This window comes from Spinacia oleracea, chromosome 4 (assembly GCF_020520425.1).
Source record: "Spinacia oleracea cultivar Varoflay chromosome 4, BTI_SOV_V1, whole genome shotgun sequence".
Lineage (NCBI taxonomy): Eukaryota > Viridiplantae > Streptophyta > Magnoliopsida > Caryophyllales > Amaranthaceae > Spinacia > Spinacia oleracea.
This window is the reverse complement of record NC_079490.1, coordinates 158574557-158594825: the sequence shown is the minus strand read 5'-3', so window position 1 is coordinate 158594825 and position 20269 is coordinate 158574557. Positions and strand designations below refer to the sequence as shown.

At 40.0% G+C, this 20269-nt stretch overlaps 1 protein-coding gene across 1 annotated transcript; it reads left to right on the top strand.

Annotated features, from left to right (window-relative positions):
* The first annotated feature begins 570 nt into the window (after nt 1-570).
* LOC110777956 (protein S-acyltransferase 8) lies at nt 571-19586 on the top strand. Its single transcript, XM_021982526.2, has 5 exons — nt 571-904; nt 7166-7351; nt 15979-16281; nt 16381-16614; nt 18711-19586. Exons 1-5 carry the CDS (start codon nt 866-868, stop codon nt 19185-19187), a joined length of 1239 nt encoding a protein of 412 aa, XP_021838218.1. The 5' UTR covers nt 571-865; the 3' UTR covers nt 19188-19586.
* Nucleotides 19587-20269: the final 683 nt, after the last annotated feature.

Here is a 20269-nt window from a genome sequence, read left to right as displayed (position 1 = left end):
CACAAAACACACCTGAATTGTCTTGGGTGCATCGTCTGCCCTAACCCCTCAATTGGGAGGGCTCTCAAGAAGTCTAAGGAGTGTGCCGCTCGGTTGCTAATGAGTATAGCCTTTTCTCTGGAACTCGGGTTGTGCTGTGCTATCATCTTCTTCTCTACCACATCAAAGTACACTGTAGCCAACTTTTTCATAAACGGGGGGGGGGGGGGGGGGGGGGGCTGATACCACACGGCAGAGATCGAGAGGATCGAAATGACACAAATCCCGAAAGCTATTTAAAGCTAAGTCACAAGCAAGGCCCAAACCAGAGTCACCACCATGCCCAAGCAATCTATTCTGGAGACCAAGAGACTGGAGACCAAACAATCTATTATTATTATTATTATTATTATTAATATTAAAAGTTTCAATAAGTTCAGATAAGTTCCAATAAGTTCAGATAAGTTTAGGTCAAATAAGTTGAACAGAACGCACCTGAAGGAGCAACTAACCCTTAACCGCTCATACCAACCTCAATTGGTAAATTGAGGACTTGATGACGACAAGTATACATTGGTTAAATTAAATTATTGTGAAAGTTCTTTGGGGCGTGTTTGGTTGGGGTTTTCCATTTTGCGGAATAGCACCACCCTCTCCCAACCGCAGGCTCCGGCACCACCAACACCCACTTTCTTATTCCGACGCCTCTTAAACCATTTTCAGATTTTTCACACATCGTTTTTCCTCTCTCCTTTTATTTTTCCAATCATCTCTTCTCTCTCCTAAATTTTGAGAAAGAGAGGGAAATTTCGATTTTTTTGATATGGGTAATTTGAAAATCCAAGTATAGCATAGAGAGGCTTCCTCAACAACTTCTGAATTCCTCATGGAAAAGCGCGTTTATCAAGGTTGGAAGGGCAGCAATGTAAGAATTCTACATTGTGTTTGGGTTTTTTGCTAGGGTTATAAATTACAATCATCCAATTTTGATTTACTGTTCCCTTTTCTCTTTAGTATGTATATTTATTAAGTTGGATTTTATGCTTTAAATTGCATTTTAATGGTGGAAATTAGTGGAGTTGTTGTATTTCTTTTGTTAGAATTATGCTGGGTATTTTCCCCTCTTCGCTGCATATTGGCCATGAATTTGGGAAATGGTTTTTTTTGAATTACAGTTCACTGTGCTTTAAATGGCAGGTTGATGTTCGAAATTATTGGGTTTGTTGATTTTTTTGTTTAAATTATGGTGGATTTTTTTCTCTTTGTTTCGAATTTGGGCATGAACATGGAGGATACAGTACTACTTAGGGAGGATACAGTACTACTTAGGGTTCTTTCTAAATTAGCAGGTCATGGTAACTAGTCTAATTACTAGTATTGAGGTGAAAGATTGCAGTATTGGGTGGGTTCTTGAGTGGCAGAATCTTGTTGAAGATTTAGGATTGCGCCAATTTTGAAGTGATATATCAATGTTGATGATGAATTTTCAAGCTCATTGAGATTACCTAAGTGTTATAAACTCGAAACATATGCCGCTTTTTCAATTCTTGAAAGTCAAATGCTCGCCAGTCCTTCTGGTTGAATTCAATTGTTATATTGCATTCAGTGAACAACAACGATTCGAATTGTTGATTGACAGCTTTTGGTTGGCCATGTGCTTGTTTTCGTGTTTGCACAATTGCTTACTTGCTTAGTGATGCTGAAGTAGCATGCCTTTGGTCCTTGTCCTATAAAACTTTCAAACACAGACTTTTCTGCTTGTCGTTGCTCCAGACTAGAAGAGAGACTAGTCTGGAGAAACTAGATTTAGCAATCTTATACTTCAATGCTGGTAATTTATTTTTACCTTGAGCAGAGGTCATTTATTTGTATTTTAATTTTTGTTAGATTGTCTTTGAACGCGAGAGTGGGGTTAAGAATCCCATTTTGATGATAGATGCCAAATACTATCTTTTGTGCTCTCGTAGTTGGAACTTGGTATTTATATCATGGGTGGACTGTTTTTATTGAACTTGACAAGTAAGAACCCAAGAGATATCTCTGTTCTATGGTGGGTTGGCCTTTGATTTGCATGGATAGACTGGAACTTGGAGAGAAAATAAGAAAGAAATATACCTACTTGGATTCTGAAGGAATGGTGTGTTAAAGTTGGTGATGTATCTAGAAGCTTTAAATTACATTAGATTAAATTGGCAATTTATCTTCTTTTAAAATTTTATCTTTTCCTTGCCGTTCTTTTCTTGATTTTGGGAGTACAAAAGTAAAAGACATTTTCCTAGAACCTGAAGAGGAGGACATTTTCCTTTTCCCTTATTGCAAAGACCAAAAACCGTCCTATTTTTTTTAAGAAGTGGGACGGGGCTGCTCCCCAATGTGAACTTGTAGGTCCTCCCATGGTCGACTTCCCCAAAAGGAATAATAAGAATGTGAGGAGCTTGCCATTCTACCCATATGACCTCATGCGTCTGTTTCAGTTGTTTCGTGCGCACTATTTAAGTTAAAAACCAATTTTCTAATTTAATTTGTGAGTATTGTGACTGTTTTATCAAGCCTAAAACTCTCTTGCCTCCAAACACAATCAAGGATTTAGGATATTGTGCAGATTTTGTGAATGTATCGTTAGCTTGCTAGTTGCTACCAATATTGTCTGTGATCTCTTTTATCTTGTGAATGATGACTATGACAAATGATACCTAGATGCATCCTACCTTGGGGAAGGAAGAATTCATATAGGCCAAATGCTTGATTTGGGTAAAACTTGAAATAAAGGCATGTGCTCTGTGTTGGCATTTCTATTTTCATAATTTTTTTTTTACGCTGAAAATCAGTAACATTAGTAGAGCAGTTTGTCTCCTTAATACCACCCCCTGGTGGAAAAAAGGTATAGAGATCTGCAGCATTTTGCATATCTTGTGCACTTTGCCTTCTCAACCTAGTACTTTGTGTGTCTTATTTATTGAGGCAAGTGCGAAATTTGTTTTGCTTTTCGGGCTGACACGCAATGTATTGGGAAATACGTATCGTTTCTTTATTTTTCCAAGACGATTTTTCTTGACTTATAAAGGACAGCTACAGATGTTTAATGTAGAGCTGATATGGGCATATTGCAGATAATAGGCCCATATGGACAATTTAAAAACATGCTACCACCTTCTCTGAAACACTTTACTCGACACTCAAATAAAGTACACTTCTGCTATATGTGACCATTATTGCTTTTGAGACTGAAACTGTGATTAGCCTTTCTACTTCTTCCTCCTTAACTAGTGTTTATCTGCATCGCTGGAGTCCTGCGACGGGCATATTGAATGCAAAACAAGCTACCTGCAAGTAAAGCACCAATGGCCTGTTGATATTGTAGAAGCAAAAGCTATAATTTTTGGCTTGCAAATTGCTTTACAATGCCATGAAAAAGCTGTGATAGTGGAGAGTGACAACTTGCCAATCATTACAAAGTTGAAGGCTGGAAATCCCGAAGGCTCGTACTTGGGTGTTACTTTGCGTGAGATATTACGGTTATGTTCTTTGTTTGATTTTGTTAGTTTTTCCCATGTTTATAGAGAAGCTAATGAGGCGGCACATATAATGGCTCACTATAACCCGATTGACTACACTACTAAAGTGTGGGTTGGAAGTGTTCCTAGTGCCATAGAGAATGTAATTGCTTCGGATTTTTGTCTTGCGTTTAATGAAAGCTAATGCCTCTTTGGTGTTCTTCTCAAAAAAAACAAAAAAACAAAAAAACAAGCTACCTGCAATTTTGTAGCATCACAGAGAAAAATTGATTAACTAAAACACTTTGTCTTCTTGGAAAAGCTATTATGAAGCATTTATCATATCAGCTTAATGAGGACCCTTTTATTACTTACTTTTAGCAGAAAATCAGACCCTTGACTTTCTTCAGTTCCTGGCTTTCTGCTTAGGTGGCTACATTTGTAAGTGAAATATATTTTGGATGACCTTTGTGGTCAAAGGATGAATGCATAATCTTCCTATATATCTAGAATAAAAATATGCTACTAATTACTTCTTCTCCAAAATCACAACTTTGCTTACTAGTAGTAACATCTCCCACGTTGCCTGTGTTGTGGATTGGAAGAAAATAGGGTAAGAGACTGTTTGTTTTAGACCCTTAGCTTTACTTTGATGTGGGGTTTTGAATAAGACATATTATAACTAATTAACTAACCGTGTCAAAAATGATACCGGAGTCCGAGTAACATAGGTCCTACCATGAACTAGTCAAGAAAAGCTGTTACATAGGCATGTCGGCATAGAAGGTAACGAAAACAATTAGGAAGGCAGTTGTGAAAGTAAGATTAGAAAAACCAATTTGTTTCCTCCCCTCCCCTCTGTCCTCCCCAAATAAAAGGTTCAGAATATTAGAAATTGGGAAGTACTTTTTATCGCTGGTCGAGCTTTTCAAAAAAAAAGCGTAAGGCATTTTTCCTGGTATAGAGGGAACACTATTAGAATTTTAGACTAGATGAGTCTAATCTCAAACTTCTCTGGTACACAGAACTGCTAATTAAAACTAGAAAAAGAGTATCTTGTTTTTCATCCAGATTTTAGAACTAAAATTGAAGCTTTGAAGGTTAACTGGATGCATTTTAAGGGTAAGGAAGTAAGGAACACCTTAGTTTGACCCGCTTTCAACACCACTCAATGGCAGCCTGTCAGGTTACAGGTTTAGTTGTGTGTCTTGGCTAATAAACAGGAAACGACGAGCAATAAAATTTTGAATTGGTCAATTTTAGAACTGGCCTTATCAAGAATTATGCTTGAAGTATCCCTTTTCATGTCTGGCCACGCCCTTTCTTCCAGTGTGGGAAATTTGGTGGCTGCACTGGTTAATTAAATGACTAACTCTTCATATTCTTTGTTCCCTCTCATCTCTTCGATTGTCAAGAGTACGTTCCCTTCAACTCTCGGTGATCATCAGTTTCAATCAGTAAAAATGCGGTTCGGTTATCAGGAATCAGTTTTAACTACTTCCTCCTTTTTTCCAGTTGCACAGTTTCTCTTTTCATGGTCAAACTTGTGATTTAATAGCTTTTTTCTACTAACATAAAATTATTATCACGTGAGACCTTGTTAGATTCACATGATGTATATTACTCTGTCCATGTTATTTTTACATGCATCACTTCTACACTTGGTAATTTTCTACCAATTTTATTAACCTCATTCCAATATATATATATATATATATATATATATATATATATTTTTTTTTTTTTTTCCCTCTTTCTCTCTCGTGGTCTTCACTTAAATAATTAAAAAATTCACCATTTCTCACATGCTATCTCTATCAATGTCCTCGTTGTTGTTTTATTAGAACAAATAAGTTATCTACTTGTCCACTTGCACAATAAAATAAATAATTATGCACGAGTTTCCTAAAACTGTGTGCCCATGCAAGTGATATATTTTAGAAATTAAGGAGGGATTGAGGGAGTATTAAGTATCAAAAGTTCAGAATACAAAACAATGTTATTCAATGGTCAAAGATTGGGGGCGTTTGAGACTGATAAAAAATGGTGCAACTAAAAAAGAGGAAGTATTGTACAACATAAGAGAAAAACACTAGAGAACCAGCAAGAATCAGTTTCAATTAGTAAATAACAGTTTCGAACAGCAAATTTCAGTTTTGTTATGTTAAATTTGTGAAAATAAATTTCATTTCAATAGAATTAAGTTAAAAGAACAGGATCCAAGTCTACTTAAGCTTTGTGTATATTGTTTCTCGATGAGTTATTTTCTCAGGAAGATAAGAAGGCTATTTTCTGAAAGCCGCCATAAGGGTTCATGCTTTCTGACTTAATTACTTGGATATTGTCGTCATCTCTGTTGGCCATAAAGAGTTTTCAAGTATAACTTTCCTGTTCCTATTCGTGATAGTGAATCAGAACATTTTTGGTTGCTTTGAAGTAGAGAAATAATTTTCTCATGTTGGCTTAATTTGACCAGCCACCAGCTCTACTATCTAGTGAAGCTAGTCCAATCACTCTCCTCTGGCTTAATTTTTCTCATGATTTTTTTTAAAGTCTGACTGAGGTATAGTCTATATTGCATGTTGTGGCTGACAGTTCTTGAAGAAGAAAAATATTCTATACAACTAATTGTCTTTTGGTAGAGATATTTGTATCTTCTTAGGAGCTTACTACTAGCCACTAGCCAGCAGTTGAACTTGTGAATTGGATGGAGTACGCTTAATGGTTGACAATTGGATGGAGTATGCTTTATATTTTTCTGCAGATTTAGTGTCTTATGATTTTTCCTTTTAGGCTATATAAAAACCTTTTTTGGGATTACGATATGAACAATTTTATTGAATACCTATAAATGAAAGTATTAATGATGCTCCAGAGTTGAACAAGCGGTATGCTTTAACCTATACAGCGTTATTAAGGAAACAAGTTCCTAGTTAGTAGAAATATTAAGGAACAGAATTCCTAGTTAGTAGAAAGACTAGTTATTAGTTAGTAGAAATGTTACTTTGTGTGAGCACATTCCACTTTATTTTGGTAGTGGTCCCTTTTATGAACCTGAGCATGTATGCCTGTTTTCCAGGATGATTTTGCTGTGTTATATTTATTTATTAAGCAGCATCTTTTGTTTTGTTCTCTCTCAAAAAAAGAAAGAAACACATTGCCTTTTGTCTCCTCTTGTATTAGAACATAATCTTTCTTGCTGGAAGCTCTGAATCATTGATGTGTTTCTAACTCCAATTATGCACTTCTTTGCGGCTATAATATGATGATAAAAATCGGTAGCCTGGTAGGTCCTTTTTTTCCCACTTTTCCCTATTAGGTGAATCAAGGGGACTATGAAAAAGCATTGTAGGTGCAGTACAATTTAAGGCATGTTCCCCTACAAAAGTGTTGATGACAAACCTGCAAGTCTTCTCCCTTGCATTGTCTATTGGGTTAACTCCATGAATTACTGTTTATCCTGCTGTTCTTGTATTGTTATTCAATAACTTCCTCGTGTGTTCTATTTTTCTCAACTACCCCTTCCCCCTTCCTCTCCAAACAAATCAATAACAGAGGAAGGCAGAATGTTCTATTGCTTCTATGATCCTTGAGATTCTTGTTTGTGATTCAAGTGTTAACTAGTACGAAGTATGTCACTATGTTGATATTGAAATTTCTGGTGTTTTAATCAATTCTATTGACATTTGCAGATATTTCTTTTCAGTGGACGAGTAGTATTGGGGCCAGATGCTAAATCACTGCTTGCCACCATACTGTTGATTGCTGTTCCAACTGTTTTTTTTTGTATATTTGTAGCATGGAACCTCCGTCACCAATTTGCTTCATATAATGCTGGATATGCAATCATGGTGGTAGCCATTATTTTTACAATATGGGTAAGACATTTGATGGACCTTATTCTTGTCTTATATGTTTAATTTCTCCATTTTCAACTGCTATATGTTGCCCAAGTCTGTGCAGTCTTGGTTGAGATCTTATTTTATGTGTACTTTAGAGTTTAGAGTGAAGAATGCCGAATTGATTGCTGACCATCAAAACTATGTTTGTATTTACCACAGTCTGTCCATATTATTGGTCACTTTTCATGTTTTATCTTGGCTTGGGTCTTGACTGGAAAATGTTTAGGAGTATTTTTTGTGTAGTATCGTGGATTTTTTGATTTTTAGTACCTTTCGTTTACCACTTTTTCGATTTTACTACTGTTTTTTACTACCTTAAGTTTTGTAACTCACTGAATGTTGTTACCTTAACTTGTTTTCCGGCAAACTTCCGGCCATGTGAGGTTCACTCACCGATTTCTTTTACTTTTTCTCACCTTGTGGACTCCTCTCTACTCAATTTTTCATATTTGAGTGCAATATGAACCTACTCCCTCCATTCTTGAATGTTAGTTCTCTATCCGTATTGAGTTTTTTTTTGTTAGTCCCTTTTGGAATCTTTACTTATGTCCAATATTTATCCCCATATACCCTTATATCATAACTGTAATTTCGATTTCGTCATAAGTAAATATCGGAATGGCCCATTTGTTTAATACCAAGTAAACAATTATCCCATTAAACCCTTTAATTATTTCTCTCTCTTACACACGTTGGGTTAGATTCCTTTGAGATTCATGTGACAAGTGTCTTTTATAGTGGATTGTCTTAGTTTCCAAAAGGGACTAGCATATGAATACGGAGGGAGTACTCCTAATTGTGTACAATTATAATAATTTATTCAATTATGAAATTCCCCAATTTTCATATGAACCCTAACTATGTAAATAAAATCAAAATTAACACATTTTGGTAGCTTGATTCTCCTTAAGTGAACACCAATTAGATCGGAGATACATATTTCACCTAACCTAATTTTGGATTTTGTTGAAAATAAATAAACATCGGATAATAATTTAAAGACATGGCTGGAAATTCAACGAAATATGAGTTAAGGTTGTAAAATTTAGAGTTGTAAAACTTAAAGTAGTAAAAACAAAAATGGTAACAAAAGGTAGCAAAAATAAAAAAATTCCTATTTGAATGTATGATGCACAGCTGCAAGGAACTCAGGAATTCCAAGCGGACCAGAAGTATTAACGGTGGAGAAACAACAAAAAATAGAGGAAGTTATTTATAATTTCAAGGGATAAAGCTTAAAGCTTGTTTACAATTTAGAAAACATTCGAGAGGCTCTCAACTCTCCCACTTAACCATTCACTCTTAACATGATTCTGTTTCCCTTCCCCCTTTCCTATTTAAACACCACTTCTAAGAATAAGACAAAAGCAATTAAGCTGACTAGGACAAAAGATATTAATGAGCATCAGGGCTGCATCCAGTAAGGGAGGTTGTTCCACCCCTCTGCCAAGGCTGTTGTGGTTCTTTCTGCTGTCCACTTGTTCTTTACTGCTGGCTGCTTTTTTCTTGCTTCTTCTTGCATACACTTTCAGTGTGGGAGTACTGGTGTGGTGCATTGCAATACCCCCCCCCCCCAAATTTTCACCTTGTCCTCAAGGTGAAAGTCAGGAAAACGGAGCGCAATCAGCTGTGCCTCTTCCCAAGTGGACTCGAGTTCAGATAACCCTTTCCGTTTCAGCAATACTTCCATCACATGCTCTCCATTCCTGCGCACTGTCCTCACTTCCTTGATCTCCTCTGGTTCCACACACAACTCCAAATCAGAAGTTAGTTGGGTTGGGATGGGTATGGGTGTTAGGGTGCTTCCCACTGCCTGAGACACATGGAATACCGGGTGTATTTTGCTCTCCGGGGGCAGCTGCAGTTTGTATGACACCTTAAAGGGGCCATAGAAGCGTGCTGCTAGCTTCTCAAAGGGTCTCCGAGCTACAGATTTCTGACGGTAGGGTTGGAGTTTTAGATAGACTAAATCCCTACTTTGAATTGCACATCCCTCCTCTTGCGATTCTCCAAGTCCTGCATATACTGCTGCGACTTAATGTCTCAGCTCATCCAACATAAGGTCTCTTTCCAGCAGACCCTCTTCCAAACTACCCACTACTGTTTCACCTCGGTTGAACTTGATTACAGCCGGTGGTTCTCTCCCGTAAACCGCCTTGAATGGACTCACCTTTGTGGAGCTGTGAGGAGTCGTATTATAGGAAAACTCAGCCAGGCCAATCACTTAGCCCAAGTTTTGGGTTTCTCAGATGCAAAGCATCTCAAATACGCTTTGAGCCTTTTGTTAACAGCCTCTGTTTGTCCATCCGTTTGTGGATGATAAGCTGGCAGTACCTTGTAGGCAAAACAACTCCTTCCAGAATATGCTTAAGAACACTCGGTCTCGATCGGATACAATGGAGGAGGGAAATCCATGTAAGTGAACGATCTCCTTTACAAATGCTTCCGCGACAGACACAACAGAGAAAGGGTGCCTTAGGCCAATGAAATGCGAGTATTTGGTAAGACGATCCACCACAACCAAAATTGAGTCCATCCCTTTGGATAAGGGCAACCCCTCTATGAAAACCATCGAGATATCTTCCCAAACACGTGAAGGAACTGGTAAAGGTTGTATAAGACCTGCTGGTCGCTGTTGTGACAGCTTGTTCCTTTGGCAAACCTCACAACCCTTCACAAAGTCGGCCACTCTTTTCCTCATTCCACCCCAAAACCATTCCTGGGCAATTCGTAAGTAAGTCTTAACATCGCCCCGTGACCACCAATGGCAGAACGGTGGTATTCTCGCAGCAAATCAGGAATTATGGAAGAAGTTCTAGGGATAAAATACCTTCCCTTGTACAACAACCGCCCATTCACTAAGTCAAACTTGTCTTTCTTCTTTCTTCTGACCTGCTAGCAATTCTGCCTTTATACTGCTAATAAATCTATCCCTACTGACCTCCTTCTCCAACTCCTTCCATTGAACCCCAACCGTGGACACCAAGGAACCAAATTCAAACTCCCCATACTCTTTCCGTGACAGGGAATCAGCTACCCGATTCGAACTTCCCGGTTTATAATGAATCTCGAAGTCGAAACCCATCAACTTGCTCACCCATTTTTTGTAGTCTGCCCCCACCGCTGCTTGTTGCGTGATAAATCTGAGGCTTTGTTGATCGGTTCTCACAACAAAGTGTCGACCCAAGAGATAATGCTTCCATTTGAGGATGGATAGACACACTTCCATAAGTTCCTTTTCGTACACCGATTTAGACCGTGCTCTTGGCCCTAAGATTCTGCTATAATACGCGATGGGTCTTCCTTTCTGCATCAAACCGCGCCCAACCCAAAACCCGAAGCATCTATTTCCACTACGAACGATTTATGAAAGTTGGGCATTGCCAAGACCGGTGCTGCACACATAACCTTTTTCAGTCTTTCAAACGCCTCTGTGGCCTTATCCGACCACCCAAAAGAGTCTTTCTCGAGTTGCTCGGTGAGGGGCTGAACAATATGGGCATAATGGAAGATAAACTTCCTGTTATAACCCGTAAGCCCCAAAAAGCTCCTTAACTCCTTCAAGTTTCGCGGAACCTGCCAATCAGACATGGCTCTGATTTTTTCCATGTCCACTGAAACACCATCTCCAGATACTACATGCCCCAAATAAGCCACCTTTTCCTTGGCGAACTCACACTTCTTAAAATTTGCATACAGTTCATGATGAAGCAACTTCTTAAGCACAATTTCAAATGATTAATATGGTCCTACATCATTACTACCTACGAAGCCTGGGTACGCCTTCCAGGTGCCTTATCCCGTACTAGGTCGGGTACGGTACGGGTACGCCCAGGATACGTGCCCATGACGAATTCAAAGGGCGGGTACGCGGGTGACTTTTGAGGACGGCTGGGTACGTTTTTGGGGACGGGCTGGGTACGTTTTTGAAGAAGGCACGTACCCAGCAGGTATTATGACATCTTTGAGGTCCAAATTCACATTTTAGGGTTTTCTTTTCCAAATTCACCAATTTCTCTCTCATCTGGCATCGTATCTTTGAAGTTTGAAGCGTCACCGGTGGGGGTTATCAAGATCTCTCACCTCGCCGCCGGTCGTAGCAACTAGTAGTCAAGATCTCGCCGGCCGTAGCAACTCTTCATCACTGGTGGGGGTTATCAAGATCTCTCCCCTTGCTAAGGTGAAGCCGCCGCCGCCGGTTATTTGCAAGAGTCGTCGGCCGTAGAAACTCCTCGCCCCTCGCCAGTCGAAGGGATGAGCAATGAAAGATGAGATGGACGGCGATGATGGTGGCCAAAGCGGAGCAGCACGCGAAGTAGGAGCGAAGAGAATAAAAGAGCGAAGTACGCGTTTTGTGGGTAGGGGGTAAACACGGGTCTGCACTTATTTGGCTTTGCTTTAAAATTTTGTTTTACTTTCTTTCCTTTTGTTTTATTTTCTCTTGTTTGATTTTTATCCCAATTTTCTTTTTCTTTCTTTTTAATTAGTTTGGGGATTTAAATACCCAAATTTTTGTCATTTAAACGATGGATATAATTAGACTTTTTTTTTTTGCTGAATCCATGCCGTACCCGTTTTTTGCAATTTTAATTTTGCCGTTTTCCGTCCCCGTATCCGTACCAGTACCAGTACCAGTCCTTGTACCCGTTTCCGTGCAACATAGATTACTACTATAAATTTAATTATCATCAAAAAACATTAATACAAACTTACTGAGAAAAGGCTGGAACACCTCGTTCATCAGTGCTTGGAATGTGGCAGGAGCATTTGAACGAAATGACTAGGAATTCGTAATGCCCTTTGTGAGTTCGGAAGTGTGTTTTGGGTGTGTCCTCCTCCTTCACACGAATTTGGTGGTAGTCCGACTTCAAGTCAAGCTTGGAAAATATTGTGGCTCCGTGCAACTCATCCAACAACTCATCAATTATCGGAATTGGGTATTTGTCTGGAATTGTTTCTCGGTTTAGTGCTCGATAATCCACACGAAAACGCCAATAACCATCCCTTTTCTTTACAAGCAACACACGGCTGGAGAAAGGGCTCGTAGAGGGCTTGATTATATCGGCGGAAAGCATCTCCTTTATCAATTTTTTGATCTCATCCTTCTGGTATCCTATCCTATGAAGCCTGGGTACGCCTGGGAGGTGCCGTTTCCCGTACCGGGTACGAGTACGGGTACGGTACGGGTACGGGTACGCCTAAAATACGTCCCCAAGCTGAATCCAAAAGATGGGTACGCAGGTTGATTTTGGGTACGGATGGGTACGTTCCTGGGACGGGTGGCTACATTTTTGGGGACAAAATCACGAACCCAACCCTAAACAAATTCACATTTTAGGGTTTTATTTTTCAAATTCACCAATTTCCCTCTCACCTGCGTCACTGGCTGTTGGACTGTTGGTCGTCTCCCTCGCCGCCGGCTGTTTCTCCCCTCGCCGGATGTCGGTCGTCTCACACTCTCACGGCCCTCGCCGCTGGTTCTTCTTCGCTGCGATTTTGTTCTACAGTTCTCATTCGAGAGTTCGAGGAATCCGCCGGCCGCCTCCGTCGTCTCATACTCTTTCTCCCTCGCCGGCCGAAGCTGGAAAGCTGCTACATCGCCGGTCAAAGCAACCGGCAACTCAGCAAGGTCTACGAAGAAGAAGAACTGCGAAGAAAGCTGGCGGAGATAACAAAGAGATACTTCTCTTTTTTATTTCTTTATAATTTTATAATATTATGCTTTTTTTAATTATTTCTTTATATATTAAAACTTAAAGGCTTACAAGTTACAACTGTAGCCAAATTCCAATACATTCAGTGGACCCTTCTCTTTATATATTTATTTATTTTAATTAAATTATAGTTGTTTTTAAAGGGTTATAATAATACTCATCTGACTTGGTATTAAAAAAGGTACGGTAGATATTTTCCCCTCTTTATTCATTTTTCTTTATTATTTTGTTTTTTGTTTTTTATTTTTTACTTATTGTAAAATTTAGTTAAATTCTTGTTTTCTACCCGAATCCATGCCGTACCCGTTTTTTGCCATTTTGATTTTACCGTTTTCCGTTCCTGTATCCGTCCCCGTACCCGTCCCCATGCCCGTTTGTTCGGACACCTACCGGGTCGCTCCCTTCTCGGAGAATGATTTTGTGCTCCTTGTTTCTCCGCCGTGGCACCCTGGTGGAATCTCAAACACTGCCTGAAACTCGTCAATTATCCCCTTCACAAGAGATGATTCACATTCCCCTCCCCCGCTTTCCTCCGTCCTTGCCTCCAATGCGTTCAACTCTATTAGCATCCCTCCACCTTCCTTCCGAATCATTTTGAAAATTGCCTTCAAAGATATTTTGGATCGGGCCAGAGATGGGTCACCCCGCAAAATTATGGACCTCCGCTCTGAATTGAATTGCACTGTTACTACTCACAGTTCCCAACTTCTCCAACCACTCTATCCCCAAGATTAAGTTCGAATTTCCCAAACTGAGTGGAAGAAAATTCTCACACACCACCATTTCGTCGCTCAGCGCCACCACCACTCTTACACAAACCCCCGTTCCCATGACTTACTCTCCATTACCCAAATATACCCCGTAGACCCGTACCCAAATACACCCCGTACCCGCCGGATTCTTTCACTGGAATTTGCTGCTCGTCGGTTGTTTCGAGCGAAATAAAGTTGGGGGTTGCCCCCGGGTCAATCATCACCACCACCTTGCGACCTCCGATCAACCCTATCAGCTTCATCGCCTTTGGGTTCGAAAGACCAACGACTAAATTTAGGGTTACCTTTGCCCCACACCACCGTCGACCTCCAACGTGTCCTCGTGGCTTTCTTCGTTTTCCCACTGACCTACATCCTCTTCACCGATAAGAATTACACTATACTCCTTCCTCCGAGTCTCCGACACACATGTCCGATCTCCCACTTACCGTCACAACGGAAGCAGACTCCATGCGGTCTGTTGTTGGTGGGGAAAGAACGTTGGTGGGGAAAGAACGACTGAGAGTCACCGAGCTATGGGAACCCACACTTGATGTTGGACCCCCTTGGTTTGGACTTGTGAGTCGACTTGGTGTGAAGATTGGGCCTTGCCCATTGCTTGAGTCCTATTACTCCCTTCACCCACGGATCCACCCCCATATAACCTATTTGCTGACGACCCGCGTCCAAACACGGAAAAGGATCCGGGTCTCCCTTGACCCGATACCGCCAAACTCCCTTTTTTAAGATTTTGTGTACTCTGTTCCTCTCTTCCACTCGAACGGCGACATCCATGGTTTTCTCCAAGGTGAGCGGATTTAAAACCCGCACCTCCGCCTTAATCTCCTCCTTGAGACCGTTGATGAACTGTCCCATGAGCAAACTGTTTGGCACGTCGGTCAGAGGTGCTGACATCTCTATGAAGTGCCGCTGTAGTCCATGACCGTGGTGGTCTGAACCGTTGCAAGCCATTGCACGTGTAGCGACCCCCCACTAGCCGGTCGGAATTGTTGATGGATGCGAGCCTTCAAATCCTCCCACGAGACAACCGGCGACTGGCCGTTCTGCCACTGGTACCATTGTAGAGCTTCCCCTTTCAACGCCACCACAGCTGCGTCCACCTTCTCCTCCTCTTTCGTGAGACGGCACACCTTAAAGTATTTCTCGCTTCGCAGGATCCACCCGTCGGGGTCTCCACCTTCAAACAAGGGCATCTCTATCTTCCTGTACCTCCAATTTCCACCCTTTCCTCTTTCGTGGGGTTCAGAAGTGTCCTCACCCTCTCTGTTTTTCCTTATGGAATACCCAGCGTCATCTTCTTCTTCACGGTATCCGGCAATGATTTCACGCATCTCCGTCTGAAATCTCTCTTGCTGGTCCCTAACCTCCGCCATTTGGCCGATCTGAGTATCTCTGAAACGGCTCATACGCCCGTCCCACATGGCCACCGTATCCACCAGACCGCCTCTGCTACAATACGCCCAATGAACTCGGCTAAACCATCAAACCTTCCTTCCAGAGAACCGAGTTGCTCCCTGACTTCCGCTAGTGACTGGTCGACGCCGTCTAAACGTTGCGTGTTTGAGACCGGCATCATTCACCTTCTCTGATACCAAGTGCAAGGAACTCAGGAATTCCAAGCGGACCAGAAGTGTCAACGGTAGAAAACAGCAAGACATAGAGGAAGTTATTTATAATTTTAAGGGATAAAGCTTAAAGCTTGTTTACAATTTAGAGAACATTCGAGAGGCTCTCAACTCTCCCACTTAACCATTCACTCTTAACATGATTCTGTTTCCCTTCCCCCTTTCCTATTTAAACACTGCTTCTAAGAATAAGACAAAAGCAATTAAACTGACTAGGACAAAATATATTAATGAGCATCAGGGCTGCATCCACTAAGGGAGGTTGTTCAACCCCTCTGCCAAGGCTGTTGTGGTTCTTTCTGCTGTGCCCTTGTCCTTTACTGCTGGCTGCTCTTTCTTGCTTCTTTTTGCATACACTTTCAGTGTGGGAGTGCTGGTGTGGTGCATTGCAACAGCCTGTATATCTTTATGTAATCATGATATATTACTCTATTATCTGATTTCTACTTTTTATTGATGATGTGATTTATGTTTGTTGCTGTTTATTAAAGGTATTGGTTCTCTTATTGCGCACTTCTATGAGGGATCCAGGGATTGTACCCCGTAATTCACATCCACCCGAAGAAGAGTTCCGTTATGACTCTTCTGTTGTTGAGACTGGTGGTAGACAAACACCAGGCCTTCAATTTCCTCGCACGAAAGAAGTTATGGTTAATGGAATTCCAGTGAGGGTAAAGTATTGCGACACATGTATGCTATATCGCCCACCACGTTGCTCTCATTGCTCAATATGCAACAACTGTGTGGAGCGTTTTGACCACCATTGCCCTTGGGTTGGACAGTGTATTGGACTGGTAATATTTTATTTTCAACTGTCATGCTTCTTGGCATACCATTCATTGTAAATTGCCTTATTGAAGCCAACTCTGATAAGTCCCTTTTTCTTCCTGCAGCGTAACTACCGTTTTTTCTTTCTTTTCGTGTCTTCAGCTACTCTCTTGTGCATTTATGTGCTTGTCATTTCAGCTTTCTATATGAAGGTTCTGATGAATGACAACCATTATACTGTTTTGAGAGCAATGAGGCATTCGCCGGTATCAGTAATACTCATGGCTTATTGTTTCATATCTTTATGGTTTGTTGGTGGACTCACTGGCTTCCATTTGTACCTTATCAGCACAAACCAGGTTTGTCATGCTAGCATGGATATTTATCTGGAGAAGTACATTTACGTGTTTTTTCGTTCACCCCTGTATTTTTCATACATTTTTGTGAATGTTCCATGGCTGCTTGTATTTTCTGTCATAAGTTACCTCTTAATGTTTTCTCTTTGTATTGCTGCTTGTTCACCTGAAAAGTCCCTCAAACCTTATAGATGTAGCCAACCAATCCTGAACAAACTAGTTGCATTGGCTATGTGCCTATGTGCGCCTTGCATAGAAGCTATATGTAACATCCATGGAATTTTTTTGAGAAGGCTATGAGGTACGAGATTCAAACTGCAATTCTCCCCTAAACATCAAGCAGTTATGCGGTTGAAATTTAAAATATTGCGGGCAAGCACTCCCCGTCCACCAATACACATGCATGGGTTTATGGGAAAGATACCATATGCTTTTCTAAGCTTCTGCATGTATGGCTAAGCAGAGTTACTATGACAAGTTTGATGAGAAGTCATCCTTGGCCAAGTTAAATTTTTTGTTGGAATGAGTGGCCTGTTAACACAAAAAGACTCTTTGACTTGATTACATGATCAAGTCCTTTGGGAGAGGCTGAAAGAGTGAGTGTTGATGTAGCGTCTGCAGTCTGGGACTCTGTTATCTCTCTTGACTCTAAATGTCTATTCTGGGTACTCCTAACTTAGATGTTGTTCTACTCCCTCTGTTTTGACAATGATTTTTTATTGGTTTTTACTGTACCATTTTATTAGACTCTATGCTAGTTTATTCCTTTGTTATATGGTCAAAAGATCATTTTGATGCAAAGAGTGACTTAGGCCCTGTTTTTTTGGTTGAATTTCACGACTTTCAGTTCAGTTAATTCAATTATTATTATTCAGCAATTATATTCAGTTCAATTCAGTACTATTCAACTCAAAAGAACAGGGTCTTAGTGTGTTTGGTATTTGGAAAGGTGTGTGACACGTGTATCATTGATGATGAGACAAATCAAATAGAGGAGTAACAAAGCCCTTCATATATTTCTCTCTTTTTATCCCTTTTTGGTGTGGGGAGGGTGAGTGTAGCAGTGGCTTTACTAAAATCAACTTTCAAAATCTGAATGTGATAGATGATACTCCCTCTGTATTTTATTAAATGGTGCTCTTTGACCGGCACAAGTTTAAGGAGGTGAGTTGATTTTATTAAAATAAGATAGAAGTGGGGTAAGTGGGGAACAAAAAATTATAATAAGAGATAATGGGGGTATTAAATTATTTATAAAATGTAAAAGTTAAGGAAGAAATAATAAAATAGATGAGGGGTGGGGACCATGAGAGGAGAGAGATATCTTATTACAATGTAAAAGCATACTAAAAATAGAAAGTGCACCATTTAATAAAATACTGCCGCTTTAGGAAAGTTCACCATTTAATAGAATAAGGAGGGAGTAAAACACACGGGCTTTACATGTTTTTGAGTTTGATGTCCTGTAGTGTATGCATCACAAATCTGGAATATTTGTTCTTTTTTTGTTTTCTTTGCAAATGAAATGATTATTCATTTATCTAGGAATAGGTGGATTCTAGCAATTTTGGTGTTCTAAATTTAGATCCCCTTTTTACTTAGGCTGAATAGTAAGTTTGGCTTATGAACTACAAAGAAGCTTATACATGATTTAGCTAGGAGAAGATGTTAGCTGTTTAATAAACAACAAACTTCTTGTTGAAAAATCCCAGTCAATGATGATTTCTAGTAACCTGATGGGAATGAAATGGAGAATGATGACAATGATTAAGATATGGTACTGCATTTGTCCGCTTAGCAAGCGGCTTTGTTTATCTTCTGACTGCTTATCATGATGGAGATTTACATGAGTTGGAAGTCTGCAAGCAATTGTTGCTGGTGAATAAAATTCAAAGTTAAGATGTGAGCAATTTGTCTGATAAGTATTTTGTGATCTATCTTGCATGTAGATCAGCTATGTCATCTGAGTTTCTCGATTTTATTTTATGATGCATATATTTTCTTGTTTATCTATTGGTCCATAAAGCCCCACTCCCTCCTTCCCCCTAATTGGTTACTGTTCCTTGTCACCTGATGTACTTTCATTATGTGTCCAACAGACGACATATGAGAATTTCCGCTACAGAACTGACAGCAGGCTTAATGTCTACAATCGAGGGTGTTTCAATAATTTTGCTGAAGTGTTATGCTCAAAGATCAAGCCATCAAGAAACAAGTTTCGGGCTTTTGTTGAGGAAGAGGTCCAACGTCCGCCACCTCCACGTACTACCCCAGAAAATGAAACTGTGGATGATACAGGTGACCGGCGCACCAAGGTAGAAGATGACTTAGAATTTGGGGGAGATCTGCTAAAAATTTCACAGCGCCGTAGTATTGAAGATATAGAGGATACTATACGCAGTGGAAGAAGCAATGTACTTCATAATGGTTCAGAGGGTGACTCTTATGTGGGTTCGGTTCGTTCGGAGTATCATACTGCTCCAATCCGCGCAGATCTGCGGCACCCTAGTAGGGGTAGAAGTGATAGCTGGGAAATTGCATCTGATGTCTCAGCAAGACATGGGCATGAAGGATGAAGCTATTGCTGCTTCTAATATGAAGTCATGCATGATTGGTGGAAGTTGGATATACTTTTGTACATTTTGATATCTGGGATTTAAAATCTGACCCCCATTTCGGTTGGTAGTTGGTACTCTCTTGCAGCACACTGCACACGCATGCGGCCCTGGCCCCTGAATCTTCATTTAGGAATTTCATCCTCCAAGTTGTATCTTCTTGCTTCGTATTATTGACATTTATCTGAAACAGTGGTGAATAGAAACGTATGTGAGATCTAGAAAGATTTAGTTTTGACATGATCTGCTGTCTTAATTGGAATTGTATCAGCGTTGCTGGTAGTTCTTTTTGTAAATACGAATTTGTAGGATGAAATATTGTAAGTGGTATGGGATCTTTATGCATTTTACTTTCTGTCACTGTTTCTGATTGAATCAATTTTTTCTGATAAATGTTAATATTTAGCTTTTGAACAGTAGCAAGACTAGCAGCAGACGAGTAGAAACTTCAATTCTTGCAAGATTTGAGTATCACATATCGGCCTTATTATGTCGTTAACTAAATTGCTGTATTTTGTCAAAAACTCATGGGCAATTTCTGTTGTTAGTTTCCTTATGGTATGGAGGGAAAGAGAAGAGAATTATACCAAATCCTTTCAATGTTGAGAAGATTTGGAAGGAGGCCGCAAGCCCGCATCTTCCATCCCCTCATACCTTAACTAAGATGGATTTCCAATCTGATACAAAACACGAAAAGTACACAAAATCTCGTTTACAATGGGTGTACAATAAATTATTGTACACCAAACCCAACTAACTGACTTTCATTATTTTGGGCTGGACTCACACGTGTGAGTAAGGAACGTGCTTTCTTCCTTTCATCTTTTTCTCTACTCTCGTCATTCTCGGTTCATCCTTTTTTTCTCTCTCCTCTCCCTCTCCTTCTTTTTGGTGATTGTTCTGCGATTTTCTTCGATATTGCTGCGAATTTCTCTGCAATTGTTCTTAACTGATTCAACTTCATAATCAAGGTTAGTTTTCTTCCTTTTTGTGTGTTTTTCTCAATTTTTTTCGTACTTTGGTATTTTGCTATTTAGGTTTAG